We start from the raw sequence: 18,931 nt of genomic DNA, 5'->3' as shown, positions 1-18,931 counted from the left end.
ATTTCTAAAGACATATTTAGTTAAATTAGTTCACAATCTTAACTAATAGGGAAAAGAAACATCAGATAATTAATTATGAGTAATACATCATTCAGTAGTCTTGCACTGATTCTGTGTATTGCTGAAATAAATTCCTTTATATTTTTTTAAAAAAGTTTAAACAACGTCATGAAATTTAAATCACACCTGTCATCAAATAACTGTCAAATCCCACAATGCCTCACAGATTTATCTGTATGTTTATAGAGAAATGAACCCACATCATCCTCTTAAAATCAGGCAGAATGCTCAAATATCCTCTCCATCATAAAGGAATTTTATTAAAAAAAAAAAAAAAAAATTTAATTAGAGTAGAGTTGGTGTCATTCCTGAAGTGAAGGATTTGGAGAATCTGTTGCTTCCGAGCAGGGAAAAAAAAAAAAAAAAAAAAAAAACGAAGAAGGATGAAGGCACACCAAGCCTGGGCCCAGCCCACGGCTTTCTCTCCTGGCAGATTCCAGTTGAAAGTTAATTGGACGGGGAGAGGTCTGAGACGGGCTGCGCCGAGGCCCATTAGTGATTCCCCTGTCGAATGCAGAGCCACGAGGATCACAGACTCACAAATAGGAGGATTAAAATAATCAATAGCCTTGACTTCTATCGACCACACACACACACACACACACACACAGTAATTAGTAGAGAACCTATTCAGTGGTGGACTATGACACCCTCCCGAACCTGAAGCACCCCACAACCTCACACACAATCTCCACTGTTTGACGGCGGTGGTGCCTAATGAGGGGAAATAGTTGTGACTGCTTGAGAAGAAAATGCAGGAAAAGGTCATGAAACCACTGAACAGCCTTTTACCGCTTATGTTAACGCCTTTGTATCTAAGAAAATTATGAAAAAAAATAAATAAAAAATCCTGCAACGCTTATGTTGAAGCATTTATTGCAAACAATAGACTAGAAATGGCTACACAAAGTCTTATATTTAGCTTAACACAGATCTGATCACAACTGTATATAAACGGTGTAGTATGTTATGGTTCTTGCTTTAACACAGAGACGAGATCAAAGTAGCAACACTGCCCTCTTGTGTGACATGAGAAAACTGCAAAAAAAAAAAAAAAAAAAGACATTTCTCTCCAAGATATTTTACACACAACTGCTTCACATACTAAATTCACCTTGCTAGGACTGACTTAGATCCTCTTTAACCTGCAGAAATACATGAGCTCTCACACATAATAAGTGAGAATTCATACAATATGTGAAAAATATTCAGAGCTTTTTCCTACATATGTTACACATCTGTTAAATTGAAGTATCGCCCAGTTGGCCACAGTGTATTTAGCTATATTCAGCCAAAAATACAAAAATAAATAAAATCCACTTAGACACAAAAGCATTTCAGGAAAACGCATTTATTTAAATGCAGCAACAAATTTTGGGCCAAATTTATAACATGGGGAATGCTTTGTAATGTTTCAAACTACAGTTTTAGATCATTTTTATGAATCTATCTGGGACATTACAGCCAAAGCAAGTCATAGAAATATGTATATGTGATATATATTATTGTCTTGCCCAATTTTAGTTACATCGTTACAGCTTATGGTGCATTTCGAAATGTTACAAACTATGCAAGCACAAATAATCGTCAATGAATTCAAGGTTTATACATGTGAATAGATCTAAAAATGGTGCTTCATGGGTCTTTTCTAGGGAATGTAAAGGCACTTCTTAAATTAAAACTGTAAAATAAACTCATGTAAAAGTTTGGGGTGAGCTGGCAAAGCTAAATGGAAATATATAGGAATGTGATTCTGCAGAAATAAAAAAACAAACAAACAAACAAAAAAAAAAACAACAACTGTGATGCTCTTTATCCGTTCATTACCATCCGGACGAGTTCTGAAACAGAGAGAGAGAGGGAGAAAAAAAACAGAGAGTTAGTTTTCTCACTAAAAACTGGAGATCTGTTCCAATTACAGCATGCAGGACCAAGAGCTGCTCCTCTTGAAGATGCTGCATTTGGAGGCAGATCTCCCATAGTCACCCCATCTAGAGCCAGGAAAAGGGGGTCAATTGAAGATGACAGACAGGGAAAAAGGTGAGGTAATTATTTCTATCTCCTATTCAGCCAAAGCTATTGGTCCTCTAAGATCCACAGAAAGTTGGTTAGAGAAGCCGTCCTCGCTGTTTGCCTTCCTCTAGCTGAGAAGCAGAGAAAAAGGAGGAGAAGATCAGGGGAGCTACAGTCCAGTCAGAGCAGCCAGCTACAAATTCAGTTTCCATCAGTAAATAAGAGAGAACAGTCAGCATAAGAGCAACTCCATTACACTCTCTGGTTAGTAAAAAAATATAAAAGGGACTGGTCCACTCTCCTGAATCTGGTGGCTATGATATACATAATGTAATGTAAATGTAAGAGGACAGCAGCTAGATAGATCTAACACATATAAAACCAATAAAAGGGGGGAAAAAAACCCACCAAGTTTAAAAAGCCCCATTAACATGCAAATGAAATTAGCAGCGCTGTCTAATAATCACCACAGTCAAAAGTGACCACCAGGCTTTCCCTGAATGAGACCAGTCTCTTCCCATTCTGTCCACCATATCTCCATACAACCTGTGGAGGAGCCATAGACACATGCAGAGGAGCATGCTGCAGCCAGGGGCCAAGGCAGAAGGCTGCAGGAGCAAAACAGAGCAGCAGGAGGCTATATGCATTAAAGCCTCACGTCTGCAGGGGGAGAGAGACCACCAGGCTTTCCCGCACAGCCTACTAGTGATGTCTACTTTTCAACAAGCAATCGTTTGTTAGCCAATATGAACTATGCGATGAGAAAAACACACTAGCGTCTAGGAACTAAGTAGCAGGAAAGCCTGGAGGTGTCATCCCCCGGGTTTGGACAATGCCCGTACCGGCCCTCAGCCTGACATGATGTGACGAACAAATGCTGTGGAGGAAGAACATTTAACAGATTGTCAGCAATTAACTTCTGATCACAGCTTCTTAAAGAGTTTGATTAAAACAGATAAAGACACAACCAAATGATACGAACCATCCAGAGATGGCATGTTAAATATCGCTGGTCGTTTACTACAACAAAAACATTTGCATTTCTTGTGATCCACTTTTAAATTGTTTTTTGTTCAGAAAGACTTGAGGCAAATTCAAACTTCACTGAATGGGAGCACATTCAGACAGTGCTCCCAACTCTGTGGTCATTTATATAGTGCTTGAATAGAAATAAGGCTCTATCTCTAACTACAGATTATCAAATAAACAATCTTGACTAATTTCAAACAACATTAATCACAAAAGTCAATAAAATAAACTGTAGATTGTAGTCCAAGAAACGTGCAATTTGCTGATGCAAAATAACTTTTTGGCTTTGATGCCTTTAATGAACAAAGGAAAAAAAAATCCTGATTTCTAATGTGATGTGCTGATCAAACGGCATTTGGTTTTTATCACTTCAATCATGTTAGAACTCAGGGTTTCTCTGTGGATCAGAGGAAATGCAGACTTTAATGCTAAACATGTTTGCACTTAATTAACCTAGCATTAAAAACTGAAACCTACTAGCAAACAGTGCTTTGCATTAAGAACATTTAAATATTACAAAAAGCTGGATTAAATGAAGCGGCTTTACTTCAGACTTATTGGAAGCAGAAGTTACTTTTAACACAAGTCTGTTTTCTTCTCACCTTCATAATTGATGCATCCATTTGCATCTTCATGTCCAGCCAGCAGTGTCTCCACTTCCTCTTCTGACATTTTCTCACCTGATGAACCAAAACGATGCACATTTTAATGTGACAAATAATAATAATAATTTATGTTTTATTGTCATCGTCTTTCGGTTTGCAAACTGATGTGTGACTAGAGATAAAAACGTGAAGTACCTAACGTGGTGAGCACATGACGTAGTTCTGCTCCCATTACTGTGCCATTGCCCTCCTTGTCAAAAACACGGAGTCCTTCCACAAAATCCTCCATGGAGCCCTGATCTTTGTTTTTGGCGATGGCCTGGAACATGGGCAGGAACTGCTCAAAGTCGAGCATCTTGGTGTTCATCTCTGCAAAATGAGGAAAAAGCCTAGAAATTAGACAAATCAGGCTGAAGGGATTAAAAGCCTTACATTACAGGAAATTGATTTTTTTCCTCAGCCAAGACTGTTGAATATGAAGGTTGAATATGAGTAATATTTGGAGCGATCTGAACGTGTGGGTGATCTTTTCCTGTTAAATGGATCAGCTGAGAAGTTAATGTTAACATAACACAACAGGTGCTTATAAAATCAAAGGTATAATACGGCCACAGACGCTGCGATATACCTTTGGTATCATGTTGCCGTTTTCTCTGTCTCAGTGAGGACAAGAAACATCAGTCATCTCAAAACTGAACATTCTGCACAACAAAACTTTAACGCTAACATGAGCTTTTAATAACTCTTCTCCTTGCGCCACTGACAGAGCTGACAACACCCACAAAACCGGGGTTTATATCCCTTTAAGCCTCCAAGTTTGTGACTTTTCTCTCACCCTCAGACTTGGGGTTGCCCAGCACTTTAAGCACCTCAGCGTTGACAGGGTTCTGTCCCAGGGCCCGCATCACGTCGCCACACTGGCTGTAGCTGATCTTCCCATCTCCTGTCCTGTCGAACAGCAGGAACGCCTCCTTAAACTCTGCGGCACACACAGACATGAAGCCAGTTAGCCAAAGAGCTGAATATTAAAATATAGCTGATGCATATAGAGAGAAGTGATGCACAGACAGGATGTGGACAACAAAGATTACAACACGGGCTGAAAATAAGAAGGCGCCCAAGCAGACTTGGAAAAATGTCAGATTATCACAAATAAGAACACTTCCATCTTAAGGGGATTTTACCTGGAGAGTACAGATTTTGGAGAAAAAAAAAAAAAAAAAAAAAACGTGATTAAAATGTGCAACTATGGTTACATGTATTATTACAACGGACGAAAGCAACATCCTGTTCTCTGAGCTCAGCTTGGTGACGAGGCAAACTGCCTCGTTGGTTCCTCAATTCACCAAAATATTTACGTTAGTAATCTGGTCACAAGCACTCAATATTTCAACTTCATTAACAGGAAGCTGCCCAATATGTATTTTTTACATTAATACACCACATGCTCTGTGAGTGTCCCCTGTTTTTTGAATATGCATGTGTCCATAGAACAAATTTACCAAACATGCATGTCAAAAATCACCAGGTTTTTCCAAACAGTCGGCCAACGCTTTGCCTTACAGAAGTATTCAAACTTCCTTAAATTTTTACTGTTTTGCTATATTAGAGCGACACACTTCAACACAAAGCAGTACACGGTTATGAAGTAGGAAGAAAAGGAAAAGGGGTTTTAAAATGTTTGTAGAAAGAGTATGATCTGCATTTGCACTCAGCCCCTGTTTTAAAGAGAACTAAGTTTTGTTGCAGTTGCATGTATTTTTTTAAAAGACTCTTCTTTGCCAGCTTTCTAATAAGTAAATTACTAAGCAAATTATATGTACAGACATAATTGTAAGACCATTTATTCTGATAATAGCTCAGTCTTCATAAGACTGGATTCAGTGCATCAGAACAGCCATTTTCAAGTCTTTCACAGATTCTCGTTTGGATTCAAGTCTAGACTTTGACTGGACCGTTTTAAAAACAAATACGCTTTGGTCAAAAGGGTCAGCAATTTATTCAATTTAAAGAGCCACTTTTGTCACTGGAACAACAGAATTAAATTTCTCTAAGGCTGCAAAGGAAAACTGATTTTATAAATTGGTGTTAAATATATTTATTATTATTTTTGAAAGCTAGAGAAATTACACTAAAACTTATTAAAAATAATCATCTAGCATTTACAAAGGAAAAATAAAACACATTTTCTTTTTGGAATGATACCAGCTGAATGAGATGAAGATATTCAGCCCACTTAAAAATGTATAACACAGTTGGAGGTTAAAACATTGTTTTAAAAGTCTTTACCATTGGTGTCGTTCTGCAGTTGACATTCTATGCAGCTTTTGCATAAAAACAGAGAACCACCGCTCCAAACACATTTCCTTAATTCTTTTATCATTAAAAAAAAATTTGTCAGAGCCACACCACCACAAAATACTTAATGAAATCTCCAAAAAATACATGTTTTCGGAAAGTTACATATTAATAAACTGAATCCATTTAATTTAGGTTGAATAGAGTTTGGTTGTCTTTATCAACTGTAAATGAGAGCACTGTCCTACTCTATCATCTGCAGTTTCAGTAAAGATAAAATGATAACATAGGCCGCTCAGACTCAGACATCAGGGAGACACAGGGCAGATTACACAATATCCGTGCAGAAGGGTGTTCCTACTGTTCTGAAGAAAAGTATTCACCAAAAAAGCTCTGGGACTGTTATGGAGTTTTTTTCTCCTGTTCTGAAGAATGTCTCTTTTCCCCTCTGGCCTGTTAGCACAATTCCCAGCACCATATTTGGTGCGAGAGGAGTGGAGAAAAGTAGGTGGAGAGTGAGAGCAGCTATGGCCTATTATGTCAAGGGAAGTTTAAACAAACCAGTGTTGGGACAAGACCCATCCACCGCTTTTCTCCCACACCAAACATGGACACACACTGGAGATGAGCAACTCGGATCATTTCAGACAAAACGAGGTTAATGGCAGCCTGAAGAAACAAAACCAATGGGAGGAGATGCGAGTTTAAGATGTCTGGGCTTTGCAAACAAAACATCTGAATACAAAAACAGTACAACACACGTCAAGCCTGGTAAGGATTATAATGATGTTCATTATTACGAAGCTGGACAACAATGCAAAACACGTTCGGCTCCAAAGACCGACATGCAGATCACACCCTAAACACTCTGAACAGCCTTTGCGTTGTGAGCAAGGCGGAGGTTCTTCCCTCACTTACCATGAATCTGGTCCAGGTTAAATTCAATCTGGAAAGGACAAGCAGTTGCAAGTGGGGGGGAAAAAAGTGATGAAATAGTTCGCAAACAGAGGAAGAAAACCCTAAACCCAGGATTACTGCAACAAGCGGGTATAGAGCAGATCGACAATAGTGATAAAGAGCTAAGGGTCAGGAATGAAGGAGCGCCAAACAAGCAGGAGGAAAATGGAGATGTTCCCACAGATAGACTCTCACATGCGTAAATAAAAGCAACACTTACCGAGGATTTGATCTTCCGAGAAGTCAGACTGTTCAGGAAGAAATTAGGCGAGAGGAAATGGTTTTAAGGCGTTCTGGCTACTGAACATATTTAACAGGTATTGCGATAGACTCAAAAGGTAAACCCTCCAACTTGCATAGCATTCAGAAAATGTATCACACACGCAGGCAGTTAAGTAATAAAATGAGGTAATCGTATAACTGATCATTTGAAGCTAAAGCTAGCTCAAGAAAAAGTTGTACTTCCGCTTGGGACGGGCTAACCCGTTCACATCTTTAAACTCATGTTAACCGCGCTGCGAAACTAACCTCTCCTTTATTAAACGCTTTCATTTAGATGCCCGACTCTATTACAGCCAATAAGTCCAGTGAAATGGACAAAAACCCACCATTTCTTTGCTGGCTGAGGTGTGTCCGAGGCGACGGAAACCCAAAGAATGTGACGGCTCGATTACAAGCGCAGAGAAAGAAAAGCCTTCACTGCGTCACGACGCAGAGTACGGACGAGGTGACGTCACCGCACAACTGCAGCACTCCTTATATAGAAATAAAAAGTTGGACACAAACCACAAAGGACCGATACTGAATCTCAAATATATTTCCATTTTGAGCTCCCATAAAATATAGATTTACATTTTCTGCTAAGATATGTTATGCTAAATGTATTTTTACATAATGAAACATTCGCTGGACCGCTTCTCATATTTAAACTTAGTCTGGGAATTTATATCACTGTTCGATAATAAATAAAGAAGCAAATGTAAAAACCATTTCAAAAACTTTTTTTTTTCTAAAATAACAATTTTTCAATGTGTCACTGACTTTTAAAAAAATAATTATTTATTTTCTGTAGGCTCTTATTACTTGTTTTTTGGAAAACGATATTGGGAATCATGGCAATTGCTTATTGCTGTCATGATGTTGTTTGTCCCGATTTTTTTATATTTTTTATTCAGCGCTGATGAAAATCATAATACAGTGCTAAAAACTTTCAACTGGAGTTGCAGTTGAATCGTAACTGAGCTGTAAGTTGAGCTTGAAAATGCAAGAAGATAAAACAAGTGGATAAATGTTTGAAAACTAAACTGAATATAAGCATACAGTGTTAATCAGATAATCAGAAATTTAAGAATATTTGCCAAACAAACTTCAAAACAGAACTAGAAATCTTAAGAAAGGGATGAAGGGAAATTTGTTTAGACATGACATCAGCGTTTTCAGTGGACTGGTAAGAATATTATACCATGTGGTGGAGTGCAACGATGACCTAGAATTGATGGCCATCTTTGAAAACCTTGCTGGCTGTACATCTATGAAACATTTTCTATGAAATTTAGATCAGGAAAACAAGCTGCATGGTTCAAAATAGAGATTTAGAGCAAACTCAGAACAACAACATCCTGTTAATTTCCACTTGGTGTATGATAGACATGTCTCTCTGCTGCACGGTGCTGGCTGAATGCAAGACACCCCACTTCCAACTCAAGCACATTACCAATTTCTGGAGCAGTCTCTGCGCATGGCCTATACGCTACACACAATCAAGGGTTATCTTTGAATTCTAAACGCACAAACCATCCAAAAACATAGCAATAAAGAAAAGCTGACTTGAAAAACACAACACATCTTTTCAGGGCAGTTTAAGTTCATTATTGTTGTTCTTCTTATTATTGAAGTTTTGGAATTTTGTTTTTTCTCTAGTGGGGAGTTTGACCACAACTAAGAACCAGAGTGACTTTGATTTGGCTATTAGCTTTGAGAATATGTGGACATGCATAAATAATGTACCTGAGGTCAGTGAGGTCATAGACTGAGGATGCATGTCTTAAGAGCCTGTCAATGCAGTCCACTTTCCAGTCATCTGTGACCCCACTGTGGACATGCATGGCTTACGTACTGTCACATGCTAAATGAGGCATTCACTTCACAAAGCCATGCAATGCAACGTAACACACAAAGTTCCTGAGGGGGGCAGCAAAGCTATACTGTTAGGCAAACTCAGACACATTATCAAAACCCAATGTGAGGCATTATTAGTTTGTGATATGCATTTATGCTGACATTTTATATAGAAATGTTGATTTAAACTTGATTACCAAGTGATTTTATTTGTTGTGGGTGCTTTTCTTTGTGTTTTGTGAGGTAAGACTCTACCTTACCTCACAAGATGTTTATTTTCATTGAGGCTAAACAGCGTAAAGTTGGCTTCATCTAACTATTAATTCTTTCTTCAAAAGACATTTGGCTTGACCACATGGGCAACTGTAAATATCAATTGGGCTTTGATTCAGGTGGTGATTCTTTCTTGGTCTACAACTTCTTAGTCCATGTTGATGTTACAATATCAACATGTAACATGTTGATGTATTGTATTCGCAGCACTTCACTTTTTCCACTTGTTGCTATGTCACAGCTTTATTCCAAATTGTATTAAATTAATGTCTTCCTTCAAAATTCTACACATTTTTTTGCTGCGTGTTTTGCAAATTTAAAAGCCAAGAAAACACATTCACGTAACTACAGCCTTTGCTTAATACATTGTTTATCCACCTTAAAAATGATGACGCAAGCTTAGCATCTTATCTTTAGACAGTTTGACCCATTCTTCTTTGCAGTACTTGTCAAGCTCCATCAGTTTGGATGGAGTTGTCTGTACTGTCATTTTTCAGATCTCTCCAGAGATGTTAAAATGGATTCAAGTCTGGATTCTGGGTTGGCCACTCCAGGATAAATCTTTACTGCAAACATATTTTGTACAAGGAATAATATCAGTTCCTTTTTTACAGAACTAACTCTGGGTGTCCTTCACTATTTTAATTGTTAAATTACCTTAAAAGTGTATTATGTTTTAAATTTTCTGCTAGTCTGTTGCTTAGTGCCATTAGAAAGTAGGCCACTGAATCTCTTTAAAAAGAAAATAGCTCACACTGTAGCAGGGAACTTGCTCTCCTTCCCCAAGGAGGCAAACTGACTGACAGCCAACACTCAGTGCCCCATTTTGTTTCACAACTTAGATTATCTATAAATCAAAATTAAATGTGGTCAAAATAGAGTACATCCGCTCTAATAGAGCGCAATCTAGCAAATGATTGCATTCGTGTTAATTTAAAATTATTTGGTGTAATTGTAGGTTATTCTTCTTTACTACCTCAAAGCAAAAAATATTAGCTGACAGAGTATATATGCCATGATCGAAATGAGGTCTGAGAAGATGGGAGCAAATTCTCACACTTAATAAATGCCCCACACAGGCTTTGTACCCTAAACATTCAGGAATCACTCACCTCCATAGTGCTGGGGTCGAATGGTGAATCAGAAGGACGCAGCATCCTTGGCTTCTGCTCTGAAATCGGTTTTGGAGCTGCAGGTGTTGCTGGCAAACAGGGGAAAGGCGGACCAAGACGTGCTTCGGCCACTGGTGAAGGAGACTTCTTAATGGAAGGTTCTCTTTTAGGAGCCATTCCCGACATCTAAGACAACCTGAACTTAGTGAGAGTTTGCGGTAAAAGCTGCTGGTGTGGCTGCTGCAAAAAGGAATACAGAGCTGTGAAGTAAAGTGTGCCAGCTGGGTGAGTCCCATGGAGCAGAGGAGGAGGCGAGCAGTGGTGTGATGCTGATGATGCTCAGGGACGAAAGTAGGTGAATGATGAAGAGGTGGATGTAGGGAACAACATGAGTAGAAATGAAAGGCAAAATGTAAGAGGAGTGGGATGAAAGCAAGTGCGGAATGTGGAAAAGGTGGCATATATTTAGAAATAAGCTTGGCTGTGCTGACTCTACATGCTTTTATTTGGGTCAGATATGTAAGAGATGTAAACTGGGATTTTATTCACAGGGGAGCAGAGGAAAGGTGTGCTAGGAAGGGTGAATATGATTTTGCTTTTATGACAGTACTGCTAATGCAAGTGCAACATGCACACAGTGGAAACTTGAGACGTCAACGATACACAATCACATGAGAATGTACATAGCTGTTGAATGAATTCCTATTAAATATGCCTGATCAGAAATAGAAATTTGAATTTATTTATTCAATCGATTCTACAAGAACATTTGAAGCAGTTGTACAAGAAAAATCAGAACAAAGAAACACGATGAGAAAATGGAGATATCGCTAGATGTCGCTAAAACGTAACCTAACGGAGATCCCAGCGCAACTTCTAAACATAGGAATTAGTAACACATTAGCAGCAATCTATCTATCTATCTATCTATCTATCTATCTATCTATCTATCTATCTATCTATCTATCTATCTAGCTATCTAGCTATCTGTCTGTCTGTGCAAATTAGAAAACAGATTTACAACTTTTGGCGTCACTCCTTGGGATTATCCAATAATTGCTAATGCTCCCTCTTCCTCAGACTTTGGGCACAATTCATCGCGCGCTCAATGGGCCTTGAAATCACCGTTTAGGCGTCTCGTGCATCAAAACAATGGGGATGTGAGACCCTCGCTGTGAGCCCAACGGCGCTTCTGTGGCTTTAATGGTGCGCCAAACAAGCCGAAAACAAAGTGTAATAAAACGGTTATATCACACTTTATAAATATCTAGGTATATATTACGGTACATATATATTTGTCATATTTTTGATTTGTTAATGATTTTTGTATGCTAGCGTTATATTGTCTCACCAGCTGATTGCTGATGAGTCTGCCGAGCAGACAGCTCACTGTCAAACGGTTTAAGAGGATTAACGTGGCCTCGTGTTTTCTTCATCATTTCCAACAATAATCCACCCCAAACAGGCCAACAGTAACCACTGCTATATTTGCTTCGGGGAAGATTATCGTCATTATGCTTATATAAAAATTAAAATATAATCTTCTTGCTTTTTTCCAGATGTTTGTAAACTGATGTCTAAAACGTATTTTCCAAACAATCAGACCTTTAATTGTAAACATTACAAATTGTCTTGGGTTTTGAGGTAACTGCTCTATACAGGTATCCTTTTCAGTCAGATCAAGAAGCTCAAGAACTTTACCAAGTACGCATTTAATAGTTTGATTTTTGACAACTTTATAAAATAGCCAATGATTCATATGAGGAAAATCAGACTTGTTTACTAAACACTGAATGAATTAACTTCTGAAAACCATACTATGGACTACACATATTCTTTCCAGCTCCATTTGAAAGTAAATCCTTGTCATAATCGTTATTACTTTGATTATTAAAACCCACATTTCTAATCATATAGTAGTACCTCTATTAGATAAGAATATAACAACTCTGCTTATCTTAGAAAAAAGATCATGAGTAAGAATGTCCTTCTTCATCAGCGCTAAAACATAATAATAATATTTAAATTTTGTCCTGGTGCTTTTGGAAACCAAAGATTCAGACATTTAATTATATATTAAAAAAAGGGACCGTTGGTCAATTTTCTCTATTTTCTTCCTCCAGATAAGGATTGTGAAAGCAGATTAAATTACTACAACTTAAAGGAAATGCTTTAACAGATTCTCCAAGGTGCCCCAACTGACTAATGAAATTATTGCACTGTTCCCTCTTAATGTCATTCAAAGTCCCTCCTTGCATCAGCAAATCTCCACACCACCTGATTTATTTTTAATGATATTACACCCTCAGTCGACTGTGTCATGGTAATAATCAGGGTGCTGCAGCTGCCTCTAGATCACATTAGCCAGCCTTAATATTGACAGTGCTGGGCCCAAGACACAAAGAGGTTACAGGGAGAGGGAGCTTAAAGGAGGATAGCCATGGGTTTTCTGCGGGAGGCAGAGGAGATGGAGGCCAGTGATCCTCCAGTTCACTATGCCCTGGAGGACTGACACCGTCATTATGCAGCTTTTCTTATAGTTCTCTGGTGCTTTAAATTCATCGGTGCCAGAAGTAGACCCCACCTTTCCTCAAGACATCAAAGACAAAACTGATGGCAATGTAACTCCCAGCATTTCTTTCTCTGGGTTCTGTGACCGGCCAAGACAGATGCACCCTGAGTCGATTCATCCTGTGAAGAGACATTTGGATGAGGCTCAGAGGTAACAGCTCTGCAGGGATAACTTTGCAGCAGGATTACAGAGAAACTCATTTTTCTGGAATACAGTTTCTTTTTTTTTCTTTCTTTTACAAACAACATCATTGTTTTATTATTGTTTCATAATTAGGTTGATCTGTTGATTTTTATATATACATATATTTACAATAATTTTGTTAATGCTCTAGAATAAACACACTTTTCTGTTATTTTTAATCAGAATAAGGCTTCATCCGTTAACCAAATTTATTTTTTAGGCTTGTCTCTTTGGTCTATTTGCATAATGGTCACACTGGGATTCAGATGAGGCCACTTGTGGGATGCTCGCACCTGATCACAGATACACTGTGGCTCATTGCCAATCACAACTTTACTGTTGATTCTTCTCAGTGAGGATAACCTCTTCTATTTGTCCTCTTCGGATTGTACATAATCAGCAAGAAGTTGCAGAGCTGTAAAATATTATCCTCCCAACCCAAATTGTGGTTTAGTCTGAAGGTGGTGGGGGGGGGTTTATGTGGGGGCCCTCAGATTAGCGTTGTTGATTAGTGGTTGGGTGTAATCCTTTCAGGCCTTCTCTCTCCAAAACACCCCAGGGATATCCCCGTCTCCCTGAGGACCAGTAGCGTGGCAGATGGATCCCCCTCCCTCCCCCTTGTTCTGCCCCCTCCAGCAGCGCACCAAAAAACAGTGTTGATGTCCTGGGACGGAGGTTGTAAAGTATCCTGAATATGAAACCACAGGCACCTTTGTTTAATGGCTCTCTCCCCACTTAGTGAGAATTGCCCCCGGGCCTGATTCCCATTCTACGTTCACGTTTCTGCTTGACTGGAATGTTTTCCAAACCCTTAGCTAGAACAGAGAAGATTAAGCGGCAAGCAATCTGCTCGTATTGCCAAGATGAAATGCTGCTAGATCTTATCAAAATTCACTGTGGGGTCCATTAGAATTATGCTGTTGACACAATAGTTTAATGGACATGATAGAATGTGTATAGAGAAGACGATGGTCTTGAGTCAGACCGGACCTTAACACTCTCTCTGATCTGATATCAGATGCAGATAACTGACCACTTGTCTGTTGGAGAAATATATGTAAATGTAACTCAATTTAATATAAAGATTTTATGAAAATGACTTAAATACACCGGGAAGAACAGTTCCACTTCTGTTCACAAAAAAGTGTTGAGAATTTTGATTTATCCTAAAACATTTCTGTTTCTGTAAAGCATATTTAATAAACTCTAGATTAGTGGTTCTCAACTTTTAATGTCACCCCGAGTTTTTTTTTTTTTAAGAACCACAAACTAAAAAGTAATTGTATAACAGGACAAGAAGAAATTTTCACTTTGCGTTTGTTCGCCATACAAACATCAACAAAAGTAATATTCATCTCCAATGTCACATCTTAAATGAAGCTCACTGATTGTGAACTTAATTTCTACACAAAAGTGAGAATGTTTATGTCTGAAGTTGGAAAATGTTGAAGAAAGCTCGGTAGCAGTTGAAATTCAACATAGAAAAGTCAGAGATTTTTCCCGGTTCAGGTTTTTTCAAGGGACCTGGATCTAAAACATGGCTAAATTGAGTAAATCCAAGTTTTAAATCCACAAGTTGATGGAACACAGCATAACTTTCCAGCAGCACTTTTTCCTGGTTAAAGGTTTGATCAGTCTTGCTCTACTGTTTATCTTGTCAACATTTGCAACCACAATATCCTCTGAGGGAAGCACTGAAACCATCAGTGGTACTTATTCCACTTTTTCAGAACACCTGCCATTGTAATAATATGAAAGAATATTATGATGATACCAACATTTTCCTCCACAGTCACTTTCTTTTCTGTGATCCCAATGTCCCCACTAGTTACCCAAGATCTTGATTACTAAGATGTATTTCAGGTGCAGGCTGATAATTGCACACGTTCTCCTGCATTGTCAGTAAAACTGCTTTGTTCAGAAGAAAGTCTCCAGTCAAGAGCTTGAATTCTTGATCTGTTGTGGTTCAGTAACAAGCCCTGGAGTCTGGTTGTGGAACCTGACAGAGTTGCTGTCGTATTGAACAGCATGATATGTTCAAGCCCCTTAAGATTTTAGAAGCTGGGCGCTTGACTTAAAGAAGAAATAAACTTCAAGTAGTCAGGTGCATTATTGGCAATTGTAGTTTCAATCCTATGGCTTGCCCAATTCAAAGTCCTTTGTGATTGCGATATTATACACACTGATATTGTAATGTCGACTACAATTCAATTTATTGTGCAGCTGTGCTCAGGATTACCAATTGCAAAGATTTTTTATGTCTTTAAAAGTTTTATTTCGACATAAAAGTTAATGAATCAAAGTCTGCTGTGTGCAAACGCTCATTGTCCTTAGGCCTGCCAGTCTTTCTTTAATCTTCCTAACATAAGAACATTTAGGCAAAGTTAGAACATAACTTGAAAACAGAGTGTGCACATGATGTCACAAAAAAAAAACAAAAAAACATCTGGTTCACAAGTGGAAAATTATTTATTGTACAATGATACAAGTTTATCTCTGCAGCTTTACCACCCATGTGCCACATCACCCCTCCCGTGTCTTAGCACGCCAACTCCTCGCACAAATCCAGGCTCCTTTTATGATCGCTGCGAGGGGCTCAGCTTTCAGGAGCAGGCCAAAGAGCATGTGTGTAGACCAGGGCTTTAATTCCTATTGTGTTGGTGTTGTCTTGATGTGTGCGAGTGTGTCTGCGCTTTGGCAAGGGAGGCAGAGGGAGATGGAGATGAAGAAAAAAAAAAAAGACAGAAACAAGGACCCATCTGTCAGCATATACTGCACGAATCCCTCCCAATCCACTCGCAGTCCCTGGGGACACGAGTGCGACACAACTCACTTGTGGCAGTTTTTTCTTTGTCGAGGAAAAGGGTGATCCCAAAAACGAGCAACAATAACGGTCTTGTTTTGGACACCTTAAAAGAAAATGTCAAACAATAATGTACTTTTTTTCTGTTTTCTTTTCTTTTTTCTAAATGTTGGCAAGAAATGTAATAAGTTGCTATGCATGAGAAACACATTCAATGGAATCAAAAGAAACTCATGAAAAGTATGTTCAGATCACACATTCACAGTGATCTCTTCCACTGGGTTAGCTATCTGTGTTATACCCTAAATGAGAGTAGGATGATTTCCCTTCCTCATAGTCATTTGGGAGACCATGGGGACTGTGGGGAGACTGGCAGGCTCCAATTCCCCATTCAGGCTGCAGGTGTGTGGCGGCCATTCTCACCCTCATGGGACGGAATGGGATTGTTGGCTACGTGTTTGGAGGTAAGAGTGCATGTACCTGGGGAGCTCTGGGCACATCTTATTAGTCACACATACACGCACACAAACAGGCTCCTCTCTCTCCATCCACATGCCTTCATGACCAGTGAGTGCACTGACCAGGAGCAATTGGGACCATTGGGTGGACGGATGCTGCCTCAGCACCAGGCATCTTTAGTCTGAACAGAGTGACGCCTGCGCATCTAAGCAACAGATACGCCCGCCCACCCGGCGCTTCCTCCATTCGGCCATCTGTTAGAAGGTGCCCAATAAATCGTTGGATGAGACTCTGTTGTAGGTTAAGTCAATGCTGTCGATCAAGCAAAGGTCCACGTCTTTATTCCCATCCATGGAAACGTGTGGGACGCTTAAAAACAAGACGTGTATCCTCCGCTCCTGAGTTCAGTCACGAGCGCAGCTGTGCGCAGTAGCGCGCACAATGGGATCAATGTGGGGGCACGTGCGGCTCGGGAGACCCAGGCTGTCAGCGGCCAATGACAAAGGACTCCTACTGCGCCGCGGCTCGCCATGCACGAGACTGGCGGGCTTGTATTATCTCCGGCACTTGTAGTTCAAGCGGTGGAAAAGTTTTTCTTTTCTTTTCTTTTTTTTTTTTTTTTTTTTTTTTTTTTTTTTTTTTTTTGTTATTGATTTTGGAATGTGTGTCTCTTGTCAGGCCAATGGTTAAAAAATCTCTTCGGATTATATAAAAACATTTAAACAGAAATAAAGGAATACAGCAATTTAAATCACAGTAATTGACAACAATGCAAGCAGTTAAACGACACATATGCTTGGATTAAAAGAAATAAGTGTTGTGGACTGGATTCATGACAACATCTGACATGTGCATATATGGGTTTTCTTTAGGTTCCTGAGTGAGGCTTGGCTCGCAATTGGCTTTTTCTATAGAAACCCACTTGGATTCATCAATTGCAACTCATATCAGCAAAATCTGGCATTCTATGCAGGTCTTGGGTAGGACACGGGTGTCTAAGAAACATTTTTGAAATTGCAGAACATAACTGGCAAGCGTATGGGTCAGAGTTGCCCTATGTGAAACTTATAGGCAATTTACATGGCGTTATTATGTAATCAGGGGACAATCCCATCTGGAGCCCAATTCCTTCTCATATATGTGCCATATGTGAATTCTGGCAGGGATCTGGGTCAGTTTCCCCCTTCTCCAATTTGTAAACCATTTTGTACTATGAGGTAAACCATATGCCCATGTACTTCAATCATTGCAGTTTAGTATTCATTGCATTTAAGTATTTTTCATAAATGATGCAGAAACAGCCACAAAACTGAACAGATTTTGTATCTAATTTAATTTAATTGTAAAGTAATATCAGAAACTTTTGTTGAGCAACTTTAGTTTTCCTTTCCTTTTTGAGTTAGTTTACTTGGTGAATAGGTTTTCGACAATCTTAATCACGCGTATCATTTCCCTAATGACAAAAGATGCTATTTGTAATAAAAAGGTTACACAACAATTTTAATGAGGAAAAAAAATCCCAAGAGCATTTATGCAATAAAAATAAATAGTCAGCTACCATTTTGATGGCAGATGGCTATCATCAAAATGACTAGTTGGTAGTCAAAATGACCACAGTTGGTCAAAATGTACAACATTTTAACTGGTCAAATTTTAAGTATGATTCCCATTAAATTTTAATTCTCAGACTCCTTTGTTAAGAAGAAGTCTTGCTCTTAAGATTGAATTACAACCAATTTAAGATTTCCTCCAACAGAACATAATCGCAGAATCCCAAATATTTACTTCTGTCACTTTAAGAGCTGTACGTACTCAGAAATTCTCAGTGATCGGCCGCCTAAATGAAGAACCTGCAACTCCATTACTGAGTTAATCGATTAAATAATCAGATTGTCTTCCAGGGCCGAATATGACGCCAAAATGGAAGAAAACAATCGAATGAACGAGTGAAAGACGCACACACCTGCTGATCACGCACCAAGCTGTCATAATCATTTAAATACGCGCGCAAGGAGGAGCGTCTCTAAACACTGAGTTTAACTAAGTGGAAAATTCCTAATCCAACCGACTAATGACGAGATGTATTGTCGGGTGGGGTGACGCAGTCATAGTATTATAGAACATAGGTAATAATTATTTCAATCTGAATTCTAGAAAACATATTGCCTTTATTGCAAAGGTTTACTGTCATTCTTTAACAAAATTATCAAATAAATGCGAAAGTCACAGAGAATGTCAATAAAAATAAACTACAAATGTGTACATACGTTGAGATATAGCAGTAGTTGGGGTAGGCAACAGATCAGATGTAATGATTTATGTAATAATTTTTGCCCTAGAAAGCACAATTATAGTTTAGTTCATTTTTTTTTGGGGGGGGGGGGGGGGGGGGGGGTAGTTTAAAAAGAAAAAAAAAAACAAAATTATGGTTTAGAGTAATTAAAAAGAA

At 38.8% G+C, this 18,931-nt stretch overlaps 1 protein-coding gene across 5 annotated transcripts; it reads right to left on the bottom strand.

The window, feature by feature from the left end:
* Positions 1-1,794: 1,794 nt before the first annotated feature.
* zgc:153867 (myosin light polypeptide 6) lies at positions 1,795-10,666 on the bottom strand. Of its 5 annotated transcripts, none has more exons than XM_015037903.1 (7): positions 10,466-10,666; positions 6,924-6,951; positions 4,543-4,686; positions 3,903-4,076; positions 3,705-3,782; positions 2,916-2,950; positions 1,809-1,901 (listed from the first exon to the last, which is right to left on the bottom strand). In XM_015037903.1, the coding sequence occupies exons 1-6, from the start codon at positions 10,649-10,651 to the stop codon at positions 2,922-2,924; spliced, it is 639 nt and encodes a 212-aa protein (XP_014893389.1). In that variant the 5' UTR covers positions 10,652-10,666; the 3' UTR covers positions 1,809-1,901; positions 2,916-2,921. The 5 variants fall into 5 exon arrangements, with proteins under 5 accessions (XP_014893393.1, XP_014893390.1, XP_014893392.1 ...); XM_015037905.1 differs by lacking the exons at positions 6,924-6,951; positions 10,466-10,666 and adding exons at positions 7,183-7,210; positions 7,571-7,677; XM_015037907.1 differs by lacking the exons at positions 2,916-2,950; positions 6,924-6,951 and adding an exon at positions 7,183-7,210 and having other exon boundaries at positions 1,795-1,901; positions 10,466-10,657.
* Between the last annotated feature and the right edge of the window lie 8,265 nt (positions 10,667-18,931).

This window comes from Poecilia latipinna, unplaced genomic scaffold (genome assembly GCF_001443285.1).
Source record: "Poecilia latipinna isolate Pla-1442-1.1 unplaced genomic scaffold, P_latipinna-1.0 Scaffold423, whole genome shotgun sequence".
NCBI classification, from domain to species: domain Eukaryota; kingdom Metazoa; phylum Chordata; class Actinopteri; order Cyprinodontiformes; family Poeciliidae; genus Poecilia; species Poecilia latipinna.
Note: the sequence above shows the minus strand (reverse complement) of the source record. Positions and strands in the feature narration are given on the sequence as shown.